The 23,566-nt window shown below is 41.3% G+C and overlaps 1 protein-coding gene across 3 annotated transcripts in view; it reads right to left on the bottom strand.

Moving 5' to 3' along the window:
* Positions 1–1,998: 1,998 nt before the first annotated feature.
* Positions 1,999–23,566, bottom strand: part of LOC124184087 (mucin-17-like) — a 38,621-nt gene continuing 17,053 nt past the window's right edge. Inside the window, exons 2-9 of one of the 3 annotated variants that reach the window (XM_046573501.1) lie at positions 23,231–23,340; positions 17,024–17,071; positions 16,418–16,888; positions 16,045–16,332; positions 8,710–15,964; positions 6,431–8,619; positions 4,576–6,343; positions 1,999–4,479 (exon numbers count right to left, since the gene is read on the bottom strand). In XM_046573501.1, coding sequence (XP_046429457.1) covers positions 4,377–4,479; positions 4,576–6,343; positions 6,431–8,619; positions 8,710–15,964; positions 16,045–16,332; positions 16,418–16,888; positions 17,024–17,071; positions 23,231–23,321 — 12,213 coding nt within the window. In that variant the 5' untranslated portion in view covers positions 23,322–23,340 and the 3' untranslated portion in view covers positions 1,999–4,376. Of the gene's footprint in view, positions 4,480–4,575; positions 6,380–6,430; positions 15,965–16,044; positions 16,333–16,417; positions 16,889–17,023; positions 17,072–23,230; positions 23,341–23,566 lie in introns of all 3 variants that reach the window. The other 2 variants (XM_046573499.1, XM_046573500.1) reach the window with 2 other exon arrangements.

Here is a 23,566-nt window from a genome sequence, read left to right as displayed (position 1 = left end):
TGAACAAAAACACTTTAATACTTTTTCATTTGACGCAGAAATAATAAAATGGCACGGATTCTACGAATTTACTATTGCGATTTCTTTAGGGGGGTACTTGTGCTCGATCCATACCTATGCCTACTCTTATATCTCTTCTTTTCAGTCTTCTACCAGAATATTGCACTTGTTGGTATTACTACACGTTTTGATATTATTGTTGTTGTTATCGTCTTTATCCGTTGTTGTCTCGAATTTTGCACACCTGTTAGGAAAAATAGTATACGGAACTCGTGCGCGAAACAGGCAATTCCCGTACTTGATGCGTAATGTAATATTTTTGCTCTTATCCCTTTAAATGTTAGTGCTTGACAGAACAAAGATCCTTCCGGAAGATGAGCTCTTCAGCTCAAGTCCAACAGGTCGCTGTTTCGATTTTTATCTCCCATTCGTCCGACATGGAAAAATTTTACTTTTCGTTAAAAGTTAAAATATTCGTAAACCACTTCATATTTTTTAAATTCACGGATAAATCCTTGAAGCTGATTATTCAAGTTTTCCAAACCTCTATAACAAAGCGTAGTGATCATCATTATAACACTCATTAAAGTCATCTGAAAACTACCGATTTTTATCTTGTCCGTTAAAATACTTTACCAGTATTTCAACCGCTAACAAAAAGTGAGCTTTTCCCGTATTAAATTACGGGGAAAAAAATTAAAAAAGTGACCTATTGGATTGGAGTTCATTTTTCGGAGGATCTTGTTTCCATGAAACATGAACATTTCAGGGACCGCCAGGTAAAAGCAAAAATAAAACTTTTGATTTTGAACCACTCTAGTAAATACATAATAATATGATTTAATTACTAGAAAAGGTTGAATCAAAAAATTCCTCGAAAGAAATATCGTCTACGATAGATATACACACAGGTATATGTAAATTAATCAATTTTTTATGACGACAATGAATAATTTTTTTCGAGAAACTGCATTTTTTTGCATTCAAATAAATAGGTATGACTGATGATTCCAAGATTCAAACTTTCAAAAAGTTATCAATAACAAATTTCAAGTTACAAATAACATTAGCAATTTCTGCCATTCTTAAGGGGTTACATGGGTTTCGAGCGTTCCAGAAAGCATATTTTCTCCAATGTTTTAAAATATAATAAAAGAATATTTGATTTGAAGTTACGGCATATGAAAAAACAATGTTTGAACGCTATTTCACAAAAATTTCATCCAGAAATGTTGAAAATTCAGCCGATCAGAACTGGTTTTCAGAGACCCAGTATTTTCGTGATGGACTACATAACTTATGCTAGCTTAATCTGAAATCAAAAAATCAAATATTTTCTGTTAATAAGTGAGTACTACTTGTACTTGGAAGAAGGATTCGAAATGAAATTTTGAATCTTAATTTCTACGAGATAAAAAAAAATTTTTTTAATTGGATTTTCTGAAATTTCCAATCCCATGTAACCCCTCAAGAATTCATTGAGTGAACTTTATGATAGCACTAAGATCAACTTTAAACCTCTTTAACCACGAAGGATAAGTGTGGAGTAGTCACATAGAACTGCTCATATATCTGTGTATATCTATAAAAATGTCCATGTGCTATTACCATATTCAACGTGACATTTTTTGCCTCAGTCTTTTTATGTTGAGTTGATATGGTTGATATGGAAGCCACCTCATTGACTTCCAGAAATCAGATCTAATGGTTTTTGGTGTTTATAGAGATACACGTTTAGAGTTTCCGTATATTACATACTTACACGTTAATAATAAGTGTGAATTCGAAGCACTCGTTATAAATAGTCCGAGTGTGTTTTCATGGCTTAAATAATTATTCCATTTAATAACGGTGATTGTTCTACACGAAGCAATTCACGATACAAAATTTATGGATTCGCAAATGGAAACGGCATTGGGTATTGGTTGAAATGAGATGGAATTTGGAAGGATGTTTGCGCACATTTTTTTTTGTTAGCACTGAAAGAACTGCAGCTAATATTTTTGACATATAAAATCATTTATTCATGTAAAAGGACACTTTATATACTAGCACGTGCCGCCCTAAACCTACCGTAGGCTCTTTCAATCGGTCTTCGTCTCCATGCCGCAATAATCTTATCACATGCATAAACATGCAGTAACCGATAGGGACTCAATTAGAACCGTTATACGCTAGTTTTCGTTGAGTATAAAAATGTCCGTTCCAAATCGCCGTTGCACTGGGGATAATCAGTCGCCGAAATTTCATAGCGTATTCATACATATTATTTAATTTGCACGATGGTTTATATTGCTGTATAATTCAAATGGTATATATTTTATGAAGGTTCTTCTGTTTTTTTTTCTTCTTTCAACATTTTTTTTTTTTTGTTTTGCCTTTATATAATTACATGTATACTGTACGTACCATTATATTATTGTTATAATTGTAATCGTAATATCTAATATCAATTCATTTTAATTAATATTATTACTATCGCATAAATGGATATATAAAGATAAATTCCTTAGTTTGACTAATCTCTAAAGGTGGCGCTATGAGAATGACTCGATGTCGGGGGTAATCCTTTTTTCTTTCTTCTATTCGTTCATAAATGATTAAGAAAAAATCATGAGTATGGAACACGTATTACGAAGGCATTCCGATTTTTACGCATAGAGGCGAACGCTGATCAATCAATCGTATGCCTATTCGGGAATTACACCCCCGCCTCGTAACGCCTAGTCATTTCCAAAACGCAGGAAAGTTGTCTAGCTATGCGAAATATACACAGGGATTGCTAGTCCGAACGTTCAAGGGTTAGAAGCCATTCTTCACAATCAAACTATAATATATAATATCATGTATAAAAAATGTATACGGTAGTAAAAATGGCAAGCTTCTCTCGATCGAACGACCCGGATCGTAGCCGGACCGCACAGCTAGGCGGAATTCTGTGATATAATATAATATTTCATTTATATTAGTCAAATACAAAGAGTATAACAGACTTCAAGATTTTTGAGGAAGGCCAGACTGTATCTTCGACTTCTAATATAAATACAGACATCAGATTTGTTAAGTCTCGTACGATGACACGGGCCTTTGTTTGTATATTATAGTATATCACCTACATTTCTTTGTTCGATGGAGCTTCAAAGTGTGATGAAATCGCATATTGACCAATTATTCTGTATTCAACTACAATGATGAGGTAATTTGAAAAATAAAATAAAAAAAATTCCTTCACGTGAGGTGAATTGAATTTAATATTGTTAGAAAAATTGACGTTCACTTGGTTAACACTGCAGAAAAATTAATAAAAATACGAACATTACAAAGAAATTTTTATATTTTTACGGCACTTTGAAGCTAGAGAACAAACAAGAATTTCATATACGCTGTATTAATTTTAATTAATTATTATTGAGAGTATATTGTATAAGAATCATATAAATGTATTTTATACGATGTCAGCTCACCGGAGAAGCATTCTCAAATGAACTTTCGGTCCTCCGAGCGAGCTGCTGTTTGAGCTTTGAAGTTGTGTGTACGTTTATCATATAATGAATGAGAGTTTAATGTTCCCCTTACTATTATTAATTTTAATCTTTTTAGCCACGATTGATAATAGCAATTACGGATAATTGGAGGTGTGTATTTGAACATCGATTGCGAATGTCCTCGGTCGAGAGGTTCATCAAAACCCCGAATCATGCGCGCTCATTTTCCAAAATCTCTTAATTGATTTTTTCGAGTAGCTGTTATCCACCGTGGCTCAGCTATATAATTTCTAACTATCTCATTTTATTCTGCCTCACCCATCTTCACTTTTTTCTCATTACTACATCCTTTCATAATCTCATTTTTACGCTCTCTTCTTATTATCATAATACGCCTAGATTCATCTCGATGATGTCGGTGACAGTGATATGGCTAAGTTGTTGTCGCTAAGCGAAAGCGCCTTTTTTTTTGGCACTGACGAAGGCACAGTCGTAAGTCTCGTTTGTTTCGCAGCTCTGATCGACATCGATGAAATATTTCGTACAGCACGATAGCAACATTACGATTCAGTATAGTTACTTATTATAATTGTGGCGTTTATCTTGATTTTTTTCTTGCATCCTTTTTCTCTTACTTTGCTTTACATTTTGTCAGCGTAAATGTGCCTATTACGATTAGCTATTTTTTCCCTTCGATATATGTATACTGTTACCCGCGTATATATGTATATGCATATGTTGGTATATATGTATATAGATATATAATATAAAAAGGTTTACGTTTGGCTACCCAGTTCGTATTTGTCGGGCACATTATTGTCTGTGTTCCGCGCAATGGTTAGAATAATCTTAATTCACTTTTTTACAACACTGTTTTTAAAACTTCAGAGCTCATCTTCTCCTCTTGGCTGTTGCAGCAGCGATCATTTGCCTCAGCATAGGTTCTGGACTGCAGACTCGTGGTTCGCACTTCATATTACCATCTCCGCCACATCTGTGAAGTAAACGAAGTTTTTCAAATATCGATTGTCACTTTACAGACAAATATTCCCTTCCTTATTGTGGGAACTAATTCTATTTTGTTACTTACGTGCACTGAAGGCAAGGGCCTGATGCAGATGGAATGGTTTCTCCAACTCGGTATGCCTGTCCGCGAATTTGGCAGCCACTTCTTCTCGCAGCGCCTTTATAAGCGTGTGACAAGAAGTGAGGCGGCAGAGTTGTCGTTGTCGTTGTCGTTGTGGTCGTCAAATTAAGCGAGGTTGCCATTGATACCGGACATTCGTACCTCGGGCAACAGAAGCCGTTGATGGGCTCCTCGTGACAGCCAGGAATTGGTGGCGGGCAGCTTTGCTGAAGGCAGATAATATCGCTTCGGAAACAGAAGCAGAAGTCGCAAGGATCATCTCTCGGTATCTGTTGAGCAGACACGTAGACCTTGCCACCATATCTGCAAGTGCCCGGTCCGTAAATGTCCAAATCATCTCCTTCGTAGTCATCGCTATCGCCGGTGTCGTCAGATTCTGGATTCAAGTAGGTTCCGTTGTTTATTGGGAAGTGGTTGTTGTCCTCGACGGGGACCGTTTGATCTGGATAAGCCAAGCTTCCTTGAGGAGCCAAAGTACTTGTGATTGGACGTCCGAAGTAACCCGGTTTCGTCGCAGGTTTCGTCTCCTCAATCGAATCGTGCACTGAAGGTACAGGAGTATCTTCTGATTCAATGGTCAACTGTCCTTCCGCATTATCAACTGCAGGTTCTTCTGGGACTTCTTGAGTTTGGTCTGGAGTTTGAACATGTTCTTGATCTTCATTAGTTGGTTCCGCGGGTGTTACGGGAGGTACAGGTTCAGCCGGAGCAGATATCTCAGTTACTTGATGTTCGGTATCATGTTCCTTCTGTGGAACCTTCGTCTGCTCGTTCTCAGTTTGCTTTTGATCTTCTGGAATAGGAGATGCTGTCGAGATTGGCTTCTCGCCCTCTTCTGCGGTGTTCTCAGCGGTACTTTCCATCGATTCCCCTTCAACCAGTGCTGGCTTTGTTGCCTCAATTAGACTTTCTTCGACAACCGATGGATTTTCTGAAGCAGGTTCATTGGAGAGGTCTGTGGCAGGCTCAAGAGTTGGTTCAGAAGTTTTAATTGCTTCTTCTAGTTCAGGGGTGACTGGCTTTTGCTCTGGCTGTCCTTCGATCGGCGTAATGTTAACTGGTATTTGTTCCTGTGTTACTTGTTCGTCAATTGTTACCAACTCCGGTTTCACAGATTCACTTATGGTAGTCTGTGTTGGAACCTCTTCCATGATAGATTGAGTAGTTGATACTTCTTCTTTTGGATAAACAGTTGGTTCTTCTGGAGTGAAATTGCTAGATGTACTTTGCTCTATGGATTTGGGCGGTTCAATGATCTTCTCTTCGTTCATAGCGGTTTCCTGGTCTGGTCTCGTGTTAGGAATAGGTATTTCAGTGTTTTCAAACAGTCCAGATTCCTCTGTGGGATGTCCAGCAGCCACGGTTTCCTCTTCGCTGTTTTGAGTTGGTTTTGGCGTTTCCAAAGATTCAATTGAAGTGACTCCAGGTGTTGCTTCTTCTACCGGAGTATTTCCGTCAACCGAACTTTCTGTTAGCGCTGACGTTTTGACATTATCCTGATCACTCAGCTCAGTTGTGGATTCCTCCGCATTAACATTTTCACCTTCTTCACTTGAAACAGACTCAGGTGTTTTGATATGATCGGTTGCAAAAAGTCCGGCAGTGGGCGTTTCAGTTGTAACTGTTTGTTCAGGTGTCCCTACTGTTGGCAACTGTGGTCTGGTTTCGTCATGTGCGACTGTAGTTGGCACTTCCTGGCTATGGCTTGAACCTGGCTGAGGTAATTCAGTAGCAATTACTTTTTCATCTTCACTCGGAGTTGAAGCAGATGTTTCAGCGTGATCGGTGGAGATTGAACCTGGCTGAGGTAATTCAGTAGCAATTACTTTTTCATCTTCACTCGGAGTTGAAGCAGGTGTTTCAGCGTGATCGGTGGAGATTGTCTCAGGAGTTTTTACTTCAGTTCGTGTTGACGTTGGTGTTTCAGGGTTCTCTTCGGGAATCACAGGTCTAGCCGTTGGACCAGCTTCCGGAGCAAGTTCACCATTTTCGTTTGTTGTTGGGGTAGAAGATTCCTCGCTCTCCACAGATGCAGTGTTGGCTGCTTCAACCGATATACCATGGTCATCAAGAGTTGCACTTGTGACAGCCAGTTTGATTTGATCGTCAGATAAAGGTACACTTGTTGCTTCACCTTCGACTGTAATGCTCACAGCTTCCTCGCCAACAGTTGGCACAGGTATCTCACCTTCGCTAGGTGAAGTAGGTTCTGAGGCTGTCTGGTCAGTCGGGATAATTTCTTTCTCTATGCCTTCGGTCGGTGCGAGTTCCTCCGTATCTTCTTGTGATGCTGGAACGATTTCTGGTTGTAATGTAGCAATGGGTTCTTCGGAGTAGTCAGGTGAATCAGGCTTGGACTCAAGTTCTTGAACTGGAATCATTTGCTCTTCAGCGTTTTCCACAGGAATTGGACTTTTAGTACCAGATGACGATGTTTCAACTGCTGGCAGCTGTGCTGGGGTAGTTTCTTCTTCTTGACTTGCACCTGATACAGCTGTTACGCCTTGATCGGGTGAAACAGATTCGGAATCTTCCATTGGAAGCGTCTGAACCTCACTGCTAGTAGTCGACGGAGGCGCCTCAGCGCCAGATTGTGGAATTTCTGCCAAACTCGGTTGTTTAACTGTAACAGTTTCACTTTCTTCACTCACAGATGATACTGTACTAACAGGACCAACCTCGGGTTCACCTGTCGTCACATCTTGGTCTGGTAATGCTATCTCAGATATTGGTTTCTTTTCTACATCAGGTTCAACCTCAGTATTTTCAGCTGCTTCAGAAGATTTGGCGGGTTGCAACAAAACAGGTCCAGTGGGTTTCTCAACATCAGAAATAGTTTGCCCTTCTATGTTCACAGTAGATGTCGGCTTCTCGGTATTTTCAATCAATACTGGACTAGTTGTGGAATGTTCTGCTGCTACAGTCTCGTCTTCTTGGTTCACAGTTGGCGCGAATGTTTCAGCAGTCTCAGGTGACGCCGGTTCAGTCGTGAGCTCCAGAGTAGGTGTTTTGTGGTCTTCATCGGTTATCTCGGAAATAGTTGGCTTCGTACCTTCTTTGGATATAGCCGGTCCAATTGCTGGTATTTCTACACTGATACGCTCACCGTCAGCACTAACTGGTGGTTCGGATGATTCACCTTGCTCGGAAGTAACGCTTTCTTCAGGTACAGTTGTTTTAATGTCCTCTTCGGATGAAATTGGTCGAGTTGTTTGTTCTTCCACACCAGTAGGCTCATTCTCCGTATTCGCTGTTGGTTCAGATGATTCAGCAACTTCTGGATTACCAGTTTCAGTGGTTTCTTTTACTTCAGTTACTTGGCCTTCAGTACTTTCAGTTGAAGCAGTAGGCTCACTTGCATCGTATAATTCTGGCACAGTATCCACTGACTGACCACTTTCGATTACCGGTGTCGCTGATGTTTCATGTGAAATTGGTTCAGCTTCGTGCGTGTTAACCTCGGTTGCCTGTTCACCAGTGTTCTCGTTAGGTTCAGTTGTCTTCGTGGTATCCGGTAAAGATGACATGATCGATGGCTCTGTTTCAACTATAACTTGGTCATGCTTTTCTGCCGTCGAGGTAGTTGTTTCAGAGCTAACCGTTAATTCTTGCTCAGCGGTCGGTTGTGTTGTCGGAGCAGCAGCTTCCTGCGGTTGTAGACCAGATACGGGAGTCTGCGCTTCACCTTGCTCGCTCGTTTTAGTTGGCAAGATTTCACCTGTAGTGACTTCAGAATTCGAACTAAGAATAGGAAGTTCACTGTCAATGTGTTTTACCGGAATTACTGTAGAACCTTCTATTTCATCCTCGACTTGTCCAGCAGGAGTTGGTTTAGACGACTCAGCGTTATTGGATAAATTAATTCCATCTGTAGGTACCGGAACTGAAGGAGACTGATCTTCTGAGCTCCCAGTAGAAACGGGCGCTTCAAGCTCTGGATAACTTCCGATTGTTGAGCTGTCAACAGGAACTTCTTGTTCACCCTTTTCAGGCTGCTGTTGTAAGTTTGATTGGTCTTTTGGAGAAGACGACTCATCGGTCTGCTTGCTGGGCTCGGTTATTTGGCCGTCTGATTCAGATTGAGGCTGAGGTACATGTTTTTCTGGGTGTTGACCAATTGGTGTAGTGAGTTCATCTGTACTTTCTACGATTGACTGATCGGTTGGGAGCACAGGACTAGTTCCTATAGAATCAGTGAATCCGGATGTCTGCTCGTTATCGTCTGTTACGGATACTTCTGGATGTTCTGTGTTTTCAAAGTGCTCTTCAGATCCACCTGTACTTTCATCGACGGGAGCTACTGGTTCAGCGGGTTCCTTTTCGGTAGGCTGTGAAATGTCATCAACCTGCTCTCCTTCTTGTAATACCCCGACAGGTACTACAGTTTCGTTATCTATTGGTTTTTCAGAAGCTTCATGATGTTCTTCGGGTCCAACATCTTCACTAGCAGGGACTGCTTGTTGATCAGTCGCCGTTTCAATCTCTACAGCAGGCTTATACTGCTTGGTAACATCGGTTGTTTGTTCTTCGCCTGAGGTGCCTGTTTCAACAGGGTGTTCCTCGCTGGTTGGAATTACTTCTGGGCTTTCTTCACTTAATGGTATGAGAGTTACATTTGTATCAGTAACTGTACTTGTTTCTTTATTGGATGTAGGCGTACCCTCGGGCTGCTGAGCAGAAGTGGTTTCATCTACAGTTGTAGCAGGAATTATGTTTGGTTCGTTACTTGTTATAACTGCTTTAACAGGGATTTCAGAAGGTTCGATAGGTGATTCTGGCTTCTGTTTTTCTTCACTAATTGGTTTTTGCTCTTCTGTCGGCATTATTGCTTCTTCAGTTTGTTGATCAACTACTTCTGGCTTGGGATTTTGTTCCGTTCGATCAGTAACAGGCTGTTCGGGAATTCCATTTGTTTCAGAAGCTCCAGATGGTTCTTGTACAGGTACGGTTGGTTCAGGAATTTCCTGTTCGATGGGTTCAACAATCTTTTGATCAAGGTCAGCAATTGATTCAACGCTTGGCGTAGTGCCTTCATCAACTGCTACAGTTGGATGCTCTTCGGAGTCTGGTGTTACTTTATCTGATGGCTCAGCTGGATATTCAATAATAGGCGTGCTTGATTCTTTAGAGTAATCATATGTAGATGGAACATGGATTTCTTCATATCCAGGAGTGTGATTATCTGCCATTTGACTATCTGATTCCAAATTAACAGTCGGCGTAGAATCACAGGAGTAAATTGGGCAGCAAGAGTCCGTGTTGGTGTGAATGGGCATACAGTTGGACAAGTGGCTTGGTGGTGGTGAGCATTCGACAAGATCACAATGAACTATACTGCTAATGCAAAGGCATTGCGTTTGACATAGATTTGCTGGTGGAATACGCGAATTATTGGCAAAAGATTGTCCATCTACAAGACAATTGCCTTCCCCGGGAATGCTCGAGGGTACATTATCACTGAACACTTCCGGTCGTTTCTCGGTGGCAGTTTGATCTTTATCCAGTTGACTTGGGATCTCAGAAGGTACTGGTTTACTTGGTTCACTTGGCTGTTGTTCTTCAGGAGTAGCTTCAATTAGCTCCTGTTCTTCCACAAATGGTTTAATTGGCTGTTGTTCTTCGACAGATGGTCCAATTGGCTGCTTTTCTTCGACAGATGGTTCAATTGGCTGTTGTTCTTCGACAGATGGTTTAATTGGCTGTTGTTCTCCGACAGATGGTTCAATCGGTTGTTGTTCTCCGACAGATGGTTCAATTGGCTGTTCTTCTCCGACAGATGGTCCAATTGGCTGTTGCTCTCCGACAGATGACTTAGTTGGCTCTTGTTCTTCGACAGAGAGTTCAATCGGTTGTTGTTCTCCGACAGATGGCCCAATTGGCTGTTGTTCTTCGACAGATGGTTCAATTGGCTGTTGTAATCCGACAGATGGTTCAATTGGAAGTTTTTCCTCTTCTACCGTCTTTTTTGGTTCTTCTGGGATGATGAAAATTTCGGTCGGTTTTTCGTCAGATGGAGATTCTCCTGAGGGTGTTTCTTCGGAAGTAATAGGATTGACTGGTTTCTCCTCAACAATGGACGGTTTAGCTGATTCTCCTTCAACGGTTTCAATACCAGACGGTTCTGTTGGATTTTCTTGTGATTCTGGAACTTCAGTAATCTCGCCTTCAGCTATGTGAGTGTCAGAATGTGCTACTGGGTTTTCTTTAGGAGCAGAAGCTTCTATAGATCCTTCTTCAGGTTTAGCGATCATGGTTGGTTCAACTTCACCGAGCAGAATTTTTTCGTCATCACTGGTAGAAACCTCGGTAGGCTGCTCTTCGGGTACTGAAGACTGAGGACCGGTCTCAACAATTTGAGGTATTTCTGAAAGCGTGTCTTCGGATACCGAAGATTCAGTTGACTTCTCATCAGCAATAGAAATTTCAGTAGGTTTTTCTTCTAGTATAGATGGTACGTTTGGTTCTCCTGCGATTTCAATCGATTCTATTGGTTTTTCTTCGACAATTGAAGATTCTTTTACTTCTACTGTAGCAGCTGTACCTTCAGTTGGCTTTTCTGCTGCAATTGAGGGTTCTGTTAGTTTTTCCTCACCAACAGGAACTGGGGTAGGATTCTCTGCAATGACTGAAGGTACACCTAAATTTCCTTCACTTTCAGATGTCGTAGCTGGCCCTCCTTCGGCAGGTTCAGTTTCTGTTATGTTAGAAACTGGTGTATTAGTTTGCTTTTCTTCGGCTACAGAAGCATCACTAGGCTTTGTCTCGGTGACAGGTAGATCACTTATTGTTTCGTCTGTAACTGAAATCTCTGTGGGTATTTTTTCCGTCAACGAAGTACCAGTTGGTTTCTGTTCGGTCGCTGTCGCACCGGTAGACTCTACTTCGATGATATTTTTATCGGTCACGACCTCTTCTGAAACTGGAATATTTGTTTGCTCTTCTTCGACATTCGTTGCATGAGTTGGTTTATTTTCGGTTTCGAATGCGTCCTTTTCTGCACCAACTGAAGATTCTGTGTGCAGATTTTCACCGTCCGAACTCTTCGAGGGTTCTTCTTCAGGTATGACAGTTTCAGTTCGTTCAGTTGTAGGGGTCGATGACTCGATTGGTTTTTGGTCGATGAAAGAAGTATCGACTGGACCTTCTGTGGCAACGGATGGGTTAGCTGGTTCGTGGTCTGTTGAAGTAGTTTCAGCAGTTTTCGTTGTGGTAAGCTCAGCCTGGCTAACAGCGATGATAGAACCAGCTTCCGATTCTACTTCGGCAATGGGCGTACCACTTGGTTCGCCTTCCTCTATAGAGCCACTGGTTGTTTCGTGTTCTGCAATAGGAGTTTCTGTTGGGTTCTCTTCAATGATGGAATTATCGGTTACTCTCTGCTCTGTTTCTGGAACTCCTGTCGGGTTTTTTTCTGTTGCAGAGGCTGTGGCATCTTGTTCCTCCTCTGTCGAAGATTCTGTTACTTTTTCTCCACCAACAACGACCACAGGTGTTTTTGTTTCAGTTAAAGATCCTTCCGTGGAAATTTCAATGCCAGCAGGTACATTAGGTATTTTCTCTTCCTGGACAGAAGACTCCGTCGGTGTTGCCTGTGTAGCAGAGGCTTGGAATATCTTCTGTTCTGTCACAGGACTCTCTGTTGATTCTTCATCAACAGGGATGCTGGTTTCTTTCTCATGTATGGTTGAACTTTCGGTTGGATTTTCTTCGACGATGATAACACCATTTGGTTCTTCTCCTACGCCAGGGACCTCGATCGGTTTTTTTCCATCAATAGAAACCATAGTCGGTTCATTTTCTATAATAGAAGGTTCCGTTGACTGTCCGTCGGAATTAGACACATCCGTTACTTTTTGCTCAACAAATGAAATCTCAGTAGGCTTCTCATTGATACCCGATGTAACTGTTGATTCCTGACCGGAAATAGAAGTCTCTGTAGGTTCTTGTTGAGATTTTGAGATGTCAGTTAGGGTATTCTCCGTGATTGAAGCTTCGTTTGGTTTTTTATCAGCATTCAACGGCTCGTCTTCCGCAACAGACGTTTGTGTTAAAATTTCTCCAGTAATAGACGTCTCTGTTGGTTTTTCATCGGAAATAGGTGTCACATTTGATTCGTCATTAACGATAGGGGTTTTCGTTGGAGTTTCCTCGGAGGCAGGAATGTCAATTAATTTTTCCTCTGTACCGGAAGGCTCAACTGGATTTTCTGCATCGAAAGAAGCTTGAGTTGACAGTCCTTCAGAAATGGAAGCCTCTGTCAGCTCCTGTTCCACAACAGATTCTTGAGATGGTTTTTGATCGATGCTTGAGATTGTCGTGAGTTCTTCTTGAATGATTGAACCTTCTGTTGGCTTCTCTTCGGTAATACGTACATCATTTGGCTTTCCTTCAGCAGCGGTATTCACTTCGCTAGGCGCTTCAGGACTGATGGGAGTTCCGGTTTCTTGTTCTTGGGAAATCGAAACTTCAGTCGGTTTGTCTTCAGCAGTGACACCACCTTCAACAGGATTTTCGCTTGAAATAGAGCTTTCAGTTAGCTGTTCTTGGGGAATGGCAGTTGCAGTTTGTTTTTCATCAGCTATAACAGGTTCGTTTGGTCTTTTTTCTGGTATCAAAGTAGTTAAAGATTCTTCTGCAGGAACAGGTGTGTTTGACAGTTCTTTTTCAGCAATAGAAACTTCAGTTGATTCGCTTTCATTTTCAGAAGATTTAATTGGTTTTTCTTCTACAGCCGAATCCGTGACAGGCTTTTGTTCATCTCCTGAAGCCCCTGTGGGGTTTTCTACGGGTAAAGAAAGTTCAGGTGTCTTCTCACCATGAGTAGGAACCATCAGTGGTTTTCCTTCAGCCACATTTTCGGCTGGGTACTCGCCATTTGCTACTGGTTCTTGCGTTTGTTGATCTTCTTCAGCAATCTCACCTATACTTGCCGTAGGTTCTAATGGTTTTTTCTCAATTTCAGCTGTGGTCTCAGTTGGGAAATTTTCATCCTCCACAGGTACATGGTTTTGTTCGCTGTCCGTTGTCACTGGGGATTCAGTCGGCTTGGTATTCACAAAACCTTCCAGTTCTACTTCTTGAACTTCTGTTGACACTTCGGGAGATTCTGAGGCCTTGACATCGCTTTCAGTAGGCTCGTCGAAGATTTGCTTACTACCGTTTTCTTGTTCATCAATAACGTTTTCCACAGGTAGTATTTCTGTCTGAGTAGCTTCAGTTGGCAACTGACCGATTACTGTAGATTTTTCATGTTCAAGCTCTTCCTGGGGGGTCGGTTCGTGTTCCTCTTCGGATGAAGCAGGAGTGACAGTATCCTTAGAAATGTGTGGAGCTTGATCCTCGTGTGAAACAATCTCCTCTACTACTCCAGTAGTAACCTCCTCCTGTCCTGGAGTGATTTCGGATTCAGTCGTCGGTCCAATTGGTGGGATATACGTTGCAGGAATTTCATCCTGCTTGTCAGTTATCAAACTGTCGGGAACATGAGTATGTTGAATTTTGTCAGATACTTCGGTGGCATGCAGTTCATGAACGACACTTTCATCCTCAGCCTTGACAACTGGAACCCGGTCAGAAATTGGAATGCCTGTTGGTCCTTGTTCAGGGATATCAACAGAGTCTTCATGGTCGTGAGCCGCTGGTTCACTAGGATTTTCGACAGCAATTGGACCTTCAGGTTGTTTTTCGTCTGTAACTATCGGCTCGATTGTATGCTCTGTATCAATCACTGGTCCTCCGGTCTGTGTTTCTGAAATTTCAGCTTGACTGGGAACTTCCGATGTTACCCCATCCGGACTAGAAACTTCGCCTATCGTGACTTCGCTAACTGGGACTTGACCTATCGTAATTTCGCTAGTAGGAACTTCACCAGTTGGTAATTTGCCTGTTGGAATTACACCTGTTTGAATTTCACTGGTTGGAGCTTCGCCGGTTGGAACTTCACTGGTTGGAACTGCGCCTGCAGTTGGTTCTTTGGCCATATCACTGTGGTCGATTGTATGCCCTTCGATCGATCCTGATTCTTCTGTGGATTTGTCTTCGTCAGCTGATACTACCGTAGGTAACACAGTTGGAGAAACCGGTGTCTCCACTGGTTCGTTCTCATGGCTTTCGGGAAGTACGCTGATCTCTTCAACAGAAGTAACTGGCGTAGCTGTTTCCTTGATTGGTTGCTCGGGTACTTCTGATTCGGTCGGTTTTAAAGTAGAGGTCTCAGGGAAAATCGATTCTTCTGAAGGTTTGGGTTTTGTAAGTTCAACTTCACTGGGGAAGATGACGATGCTGCTGTCTTCAGTTTTGGCGCTCTCCGTTGGCATCAATTCTGTTACTGCAGGCTCCTTTGTGACGTCTTCATCAGATTTTACTCCCTGGGTTGGCAGAGCTGTCGATTCTTCAACCGCTATCTCATCATTTTCAGGTAGAGGATTGACTGGTTCTTGTGGTTCACTGATAGCTGGTATTTTGGACGGCATTTGTTCTTCGCTTGTCACGCCCTCTACCGTTTCTTGCTCGATTCCAGATTGTGTTGGTTCTTTTAAGATCTGCTCATCTGTAGACCCTTCATTTGCTTCCTGTACATTATTCATTATTTCAGTAGGTGTCGGTCTTTCGAGTATGGTTTCTTTCGTTGGTAATTCATCCGTGGTCTTGATTTCATCTTCAGAAACGATTCCGTCAGTCGATTGATCTTCAGTTGTCTTTATTGCATCTTCGGAAACTGTTTTGTCTGTAGATTCTATTGGGCTTATTGGTTTGCCTTCATCAACGTTCACTTCGGTTTGTTTTTCATCGGCAGTCACTGTAGGTTTAACTTCATCATCATGTTTAATCGAACCATGAGGCGCTTCTTTTTCTTCATCTACAGTAGTCACTGGCTGTTTCTCACCGATCACTGCAGGCAATTCCGGTAAAGCGACGTCAGTTGGATGCAGATCTTCTGCTGAGTTTATCGGTGTACTTTCAGATTCGACTACACTGGTTCCGATCGGAATCTCTGCAGGTTTCGTCTCATCCTTTGCACCACCTGGTAGCTCTGTGGGAATTTCCTCGAATGGTTTCACGGTGTGTGGTAAGATGCCGTCTGCTTTCACGGTTTCTTGTTGAATGGGACCTTCAGTCACAGCCTCATTTTCTCCAGCTTGTTCAGGAATGGTATTGTCAGCGCCAGGAAAGACGTCCACCATCTGCTGTGGTTGGTTGTTATCTTCATCCACATATCCTAATCCCGGAATAGGTGATTCAGTAGCTTTCTCTTTATAGGGATGGTCGGGGATTGAAAGTCCCACGCCCAACTGTGGCTCCTCCTCAACTTCTGTTGGACTACTTTCACCATCTACAAAGAGAAAAAATAATTTGATAAATACGGGATTGGAACAAATTTCTGACATCAAACAGTATAAACTTATTACTCACCACATTGATAGGTGGTGGGACAACATTTGCCCTCTGGAGCAGGTTGAGGTGTGCAGTGCTTGCCGTGAATTTTCATTGGTATCTTGCAATCTTGAACTGCGCAAACAATGTCACCGCGGAAGCAGTAGCAGTGTTGGCATGCTCGTCCCGAGTCGATGAGTTCTCCGTCATTGTATGTATTTCCGTCGCGGTAACACATAGGGGTGCTCTGCCCTGGAGCAACTGTTGTAGTCATGATAAGTCCAGGAGTGGTAGGACTAAGGGTAGTCGTTTGTTCTTCGTCATAATCTGAAATTATGATGCACAAAATTTTAATACGTGTGTACAAAATCCAACGGAAAGTGAGATATAAATTACAGAAACTTCAACACACCACAATTATATTTGACTGGACAGCACACTCCGGGCAAATAGACTGGGTTGCAGCCTGCGACACGCAGGGTACATTCTTGCATAACACAAGTCGTTCTGTTTCTGATGCAGTAGCAAAGTTCGCAAGGATTTCTCGGGTCTACTGGTAGCTGAGCACCATCAGCATAGAATCTCTCGTCAACTCGGCAGCCGTAGTTGTCGTGTGCACCAATTTCGGTCGAGCCGATAATCGCTGGTGAATTTGACGTAGAGGTCAGAAGTTGTACAGGGACTTCTGGGCAAGTGATGATCGGACAGCATTGATCCGGTCGTTTTTCGACTGTGCAGTTTTGGCCGATAGCTTTTGTAAATGGGCACACCCTGAGGTAGCACATCAGCATTCGGTTGTGGCAAGTACAGTTTAAGCATGGTTCATTCGTTACTATTCTATCGCCTTCTTGATAGCGTTGGAAGTTGTAGTAGCACCCAGATTCTACATTTAGAAAAAACAATGCAATAATCAATTGACACGTCGTCGATCAATTACACTGTTTGAACGTCCATTTATTTAAATTAGTCAAAACTTCAACAAGATCAAATAATCTAAAGGACAGCCTTAAGAACTCACCTGCTCCATATTCCGCAATATGCGTCGTATCGTGTTCACTTACAGGAGCTGTAATCATAAAAACACACACGTTATGCGAATGATATTTATTTTGGCTTCATATTGTAGACGGAAACAAATTATTTCTAGCACGTAGCTTCGTAGTGCTCGAATAATACCACGTAATTATAATCAAAATCAACAAGGCTCTGAAATAGATTGCACTCAACCGATTACACAAAGACAGAAGAGAAGTACATGCGGAGTTGAAAAATGGAAGAAAGGTCCGCCTGTCATGCACGTTACCCTATACGGAGAAGGCATTCATCATCTGATGCTCCGAGGGGAGGTTACGTTGTCCGGGAAAGCCGTTGAATGAGTCAACGCGTCAGATGTACCGCCGCGTGTGTGCTGGTGCAAATTCTCGTTACCAGCTAAAGCTTAGGGTCCTGAATGTTCCTCACCCTATTCTATTATTCCGTGTCTTTCTAGCAACGCTCCACGATAATTACTGGAGATTAGAGTGTCCAAAGCAGGGACTCTCAGGCAACAACTTTGTAAGTAAATCAACTTAGATCACTAATATCAGGTACCGGTTTTCACAGATGTGCAATTCTTAGTTTTCTACGCTTTTTTTTTTTTTTTTGAATTCACCTTATGTCATCGTACCAGTTCCGTTGCCACGCTTTGCAAGTACCACTAGTTTTACATTTTATTTCATACGCTGCCCACGCGCATGCGAACAAGAGAATCAGCATTCCATGCTGGACACGCGGACAGTTTCCAATGAAATTATTTGTACCAAGAAATCTGCCTCGACGAATGACACCCGAGTCACATAAGAAGTTCGCAGCAAAATACCTACGCATTATAAAATTGGGTACAACTTGATTACGATATGTACTAGCACGTAAAGTTAGTTCAAGTCTAAGGATTGTGGCGAATGTGCTAAATTATACATTTCTGAAAACATCGTTGAGGATTGACCGGTTTTGTCGTGCTGAAGTAGTCACGCATAGTAGTACATGAGTTTAGTAGTTGTCCCGGTACGTATAAGGACATTGATTACTTGGCTGATCGTATTCTGGTCCGAGAAATGAACAATGAGTTTTTTTACGATATCAATATTTCTCAGAAGCCTTCGGATTGTAAAAAATTTGATCTTTTTTTTGGATTCAATAGTGACAGTCCTGGCAACAATACTGACAATTGCTAACGGGTCATCATTGGCAGCAAAGATTAACTAGGCTAAAAAGTAGAATCTTTTCTCTTTGTCAAAAGTGTGTGGAATCGCCTGAAACGGCACTTTAGAAGTATAGTTAAACAAGATTATCATTCTTGTTCGACTCTGTTGCGAGGTACAACAGGTGAAGACCGTACGACTAGGATAGTCTGATGAAACCAATTTGGCATAAGGATTCGTGACTGGACATACACGATCTCAGCCGGAAAAACTCTAATGAGTATCTTTGCCTTGAGGTGCCAAGAGCATGTAACCATAACGTCTGAGGCCTAATACACTCAAGGCTAAGGAGACTCAAGCTGTAGAATACAAAGACGCGTCATAATGATGGTGCACAAAAAATGGACATTAGATGTGCCAAAATGAATCTGACGGCGCTGTGTTACTAAAGAGTGTTAACTAGCTGATTAGAGCTATTTGAAATAGTGACGGTCGTTAATCTGAGCTCACGATTAACACCGAAAACATCTGCGTTTGATTAAGGAAGTAGATTCACCTACGCCGAATCTGGGCGAGTAATAAATTACGTAAAATGTCGCATGGGAGATTGTGGCATATCGAGTACTCAACTACAAGCAGCTTACAGTTTTCATTTCTACTACACAAAATGTTTCTTCAGAGTGATAAAATTGATTCCTGCGATAAACCCGCCATTAATTACCCACTCGTCATTTAATATCACAGCTTTTTGATGAATAACTACATCCTATCGGTTTATCCAATAGAAAAACGTCCCATTAGTCACGAATTCATAACGTATTCCGAGTAAAAGCACTTACATATAGTGCCAGAATGTGTTATCATTGATTATCGATCCTAACCAAGACTAATCGAAATTAGCCGGTGCGCACTACGCTAAAAATAAACACGAGACGAGTTCTTCAGCAGAGCTAACCAGGCTGGTAGCCTCCCAGTTCATTGTCGGAATATGTTACATAACGTGTATAAGGTAATAGCTTTTTCCGTCGGATGGATGATCTGCTTGGCGCTGGTTGACTAGTGTGCAAAATGTATCTCGTAAGCTTGTACGTACATGTATGAGTAGGTGTAACTTGTACCTGCCTGAAGGCGATATTGGCAATGTACGTGTAAAACTGATGAAATCATACCATGGCCTTGATGTGAAAGTTACCTTTAGAGTCGACCGGTCATGCGCGTGCACAGTTCAACGGGCACATTCGCATGAAGCTGCTTCGACGAGAATCGTCAACGAAGATCTCGTAATGAACGCGAAACTCACCAACTCAAAGGAGTAAATGATTTAAGCTATATTACCAGAGAAAAAAACACTGATTTAATAGCACGGTGATTACGAGGTTGCGTCTATTGGTCGAGGCTTGTCGGTTCTCTCTGTGCTACTCCTACACCCTTACCGTGCCTCCTCATCTCGTAAGGTATATGAAGTAATGTCTTTGCTGCAATAACTCGACAAGGTAACCGTTAAGAAGAATTCCAATCTCTGAACCTGATGCGCAACTTGCGGATAGTCAATTTTTTTCCGAAGACGGCCTGCTCGAAGTCGACTGGTGAGATTACTTAACCTCTGCGTTGCACTGACGTAGCACCCACACGTTCCGCTATACCTTTCCCCGCATGGCCTCGGTTGACCTCTGCACCTTTCCGTTTTCCCCGTTTCTGCGCAGAACTGAGACCTCTAGTCTAGTAGAAAATATCTCTTCATTATGAGATTCCACAGACACAGATGCTCGTATCTCTTGTCTTAATAGTCATCGGACAATTCGTTATACTAAACTGTACCATTTGCAGTATAACGCCTTACACGCGGTTGATATGTCACCACGTAATGCACAGGCATCGTTGCACGTGTTTAGGTAGTCATAATCACTATTCTGTTGCCAGCGGCCACTGCCGCCTTTGCTAAGAGGTTACAAGCTTAACCAGTACTCACAGCCTAAGAAATATGGACAAATTGCTATAATCCACTGCTTGACAGTTAATTTTATTTTATCACCTCTTCTAGCATGGTGAAAATAATTTCTACGACATTCTACGAAAACACGTAAAAATTTGAAATCTTTGAAGATGATTGTTTTCACGTAGCTTTTTCACAGAAAACGATGAAATATTATGAAAAGATATTTGTGTCTACAACTCTTTTCAGAATAGAAAATGAATAACCATTCCAAAACTGTATAAAACTAAGTGAATTTTTTTGATAAAATACGAAGGTCTACGCAACATTATGACGACCATAAATTTTCTGCTACAAGACCAAAAATATCTACTGGTAGTAACAATATGTATGATTTCGCGAACACTTGTAGAATTGTACATATGAGTAAGAAAATCTCAAATTGAATAAGAACACTTAGAGTCTTGCGTAGATAATTGTAAAAATCTGGGACTTCTCATGAGTGTTGATGAAATTTACAACTTGGAAACCAAAAAATTGTTTTTCGCAGAAATTCCTAAAAAAAAAACCAATTCTTGATAGGATACTTTATAATGTGATTACGAATATCTACGAGACGGTATTAAATACTGTTTGTGAACTACTGCTATATATAGCATCTCTTTGACAAAGAAAACTTACCAAAAACAGATTAAGTTCTACGCAGAAAGGGGGTCTGCGATCAAAGACTTTTTACGCTTTTTGAATATGATCCCGATGAGTTTAAACAATACGCCATATAACTTACAATTGACCTTGTCTTATTAGAAGTAGGGGAATGTGAAAAAATCAAAACATGACTTGTTTCCCTAAGCAAGGAATTCTACGATATTTTACAAAAAAATTATATCGATTTCAACAATTAACGTCCGTACAACGATCGTGAAAAGGTAGGCCATTCTACAACTGGCTGTGGAAAACCACAAAATTCTACGACAAAGTCTATTTAGAAACTACGATCGTCTTCCGAGTTCTCTAAAAATCGTAAAGTTTTTCGTGAAGAATCATAAGAATTTTCTTCACCAGGTTAACCAATTTTTATCAGCTGGATTCCATCGGACCTCTCAAAAAGATTCAATACCAAAATATTCCGAACCCGTGATTCGTTTTTTCTAATCTATACTCAGCGAAAGAATTACTTGGTATGAACAAAATTTTTCAACTATGCACAAATCTCCGTCCCACGCATGTTTAATGGTTTTATTGATGGATTTTGTATGACACATGAAGAAAATATTCCAATTTCCTGAATATACATATTTCCACACTAAAGAGATTACTTTCTTGGTCAACACTTTTAGGTACCAGCAATGAGACTCAAGATTTCGGTTTGTTGCGAATAACTTGAAGAAACAAGAAAACGTAGTATATATTAAAGATCGTAATGGAGGATAAATAGAGGTTCACCCAATATGTTCCACATTGTTCTGAAGCACGTAATTTAGTCAATTGCCGATTATTGAACAAGTTACTTCGAATCCGAGATGAGTACAGCAAATGTACAGACAAGCAGTAACAAATGCGCAAATGTGTGCGACCTATGGTTTCCCCATTCAGCAGCTCAACACTTTATGAAAATGAGTAACGAGTAGTTTGTTTGACAAATTTCTCATACCACGAGGCTTGACAAAGCGAATGTAACATAAATAATAATGTAGGACTAAACACTTTGACTTCACAACACTAGATTTCGTTAGTTGAAAAGTTGTGTACCAAGCTCTTGGAAGAAAGAAACGGGATAACTGTGGCGAGACACATGAAACATTTTTTTATGGGGCTCTTGAACCAATCCTTGAATTACCGCTGAACTTGACCTCGGCAATGAGTCGTCAGGCCTGCACAGGGTGCGCGGTGTCTTGGTGAAAGTGGTCTCGCCGGTTGCCGAGGACGGTGAATGGTGTCCTCGCGGGTTGAGCTGCACGCAAGTAACTGATCCAGGAGACACGTCGATGTGACCGTCAATCTCAGATGTTTACCGACTGTCAATGAACTTCGCGTTACTAAGCTCAAGGAGCTTGGCAACATACGTCGACTAGCGTGAACTGAAGGGGTCTTTAACCCTCGCTAAACCGGCTTCACTTGAACGGAAGTCGATCATCGAGTACCGCCAACTCGGTCTTCCAATGACATGGAAGATGTTGACGCTCCTTCGGGAACGAATACGGTCGCGTACATACCTCTGCGAGAGCCCTCCAGTTCTACAGAAATTTATCTTACAGAGTAAAGGTCTTATAGAGTGTGGTCCTGCGATATACATTTAACTTGAAATGATAAATATAATCTTTTTTACAGAAAAATTATTCTACGTGCCGCAGTTCTACTGAACATAAATTCAACATCGGACCGATTCGACAGAGTGCAGTTCTACAGCCATTTATGGAAAGGGCATCGTTTCTCCAGAGAAATAATACCCCGTTACCCTGTTCTATAGAGTTCTTCAGAAGTTTTTACAAAAAGTAAAGCCCAATTTATTCTAGCTTTCTGGGTGATACAAACGCCTTTTGCGATCTTGTCAGGGAATCGGGTGTTGTGGTTTCGGACATGGTATATTATTCTGACCTTTGTTAAACAATTTTTCCCTAGAAGCGATCTCTCTAGTAAAAATCTCAATTTCTATAAAACTGCACACTCTAGAATCGATCTTGCGTTGAATTTCTATTCTATAGGACTGTGGTAGGTAGGATAATTATTCTGTAGAAAAGATTACGTTTATAATTTCAAGTAAAATGTTTTCTGTTGGATTCTAGTCTGTGGGATCTTCATTCTCTAGGATCGCACTCTGTAGAACAAAGTTTGTGTAGAAAAGATTTCGCAGAATATTCTCCGTCAGTATTTTACTCCGTATGATAAGTTTCGATAGAACCTATAAATTTCCGCCTTGGCAGTTATCGACTCTACGTCAGGCATGAGAGAAACTATCGCAATTCGCCTTTCTGTGTCAAACGAATGAATAAAGCGAAAATTTTGGAAGCTGATTCTCTTTAGGGACGGGGAAATTAGGAGTTTGAAAAATGTTGAAATGATTTGGTAAAAAAAATTTCTAAAAACACATCTAGAACATGTAAAAACTTACCAGCGCGGGAGCAACAAATTGTTAGAAAAGCGATAACCAGGAACAGGATCATCTCCCCGGGTCGGCTCATCCCGGCACTCAACGCCGACATGTCGGCGGTTCTTTGTCTTCTGCAAGTTAATAAAAGAAATTCTGGTTATTCTCCAAGTGTGAAGAGGCGCGAACTCGGACTTTCGTAAAGTCCGTAGCAAGTGTCTGTGAAGCGCAGTGTAAATATCATAACGTGAGAACTTTTTCGAGGGCTTGTTTCAAGTACAGGTTATGAAAATTTGCAGTACGTAAACACTTTGAAATGCAAAAAGATAGGTGCATATCTGCGAGAATGCGCTTATATGT

The sequence above is a fragment of the Neodiprion fabricii genome, chromosome 5 (genome assembly GCF_021155785.1).
Source record: "Neodiprion fabricii isolate iyNeoFabr1 chromosome 5, iyNeoFabr1.1, whole genome shotgun sequence".
NCBI lineage: Eukaryota > Metazoa > Arthropoda > Insecta > Hymenoptera > Diprionidae > Neodiprion > Neodiprion fabricii.
Note: the sequence above shows the minus strand (reverse complement) of the source record. Positions and strands in the feature narration are given on the sequence as shown.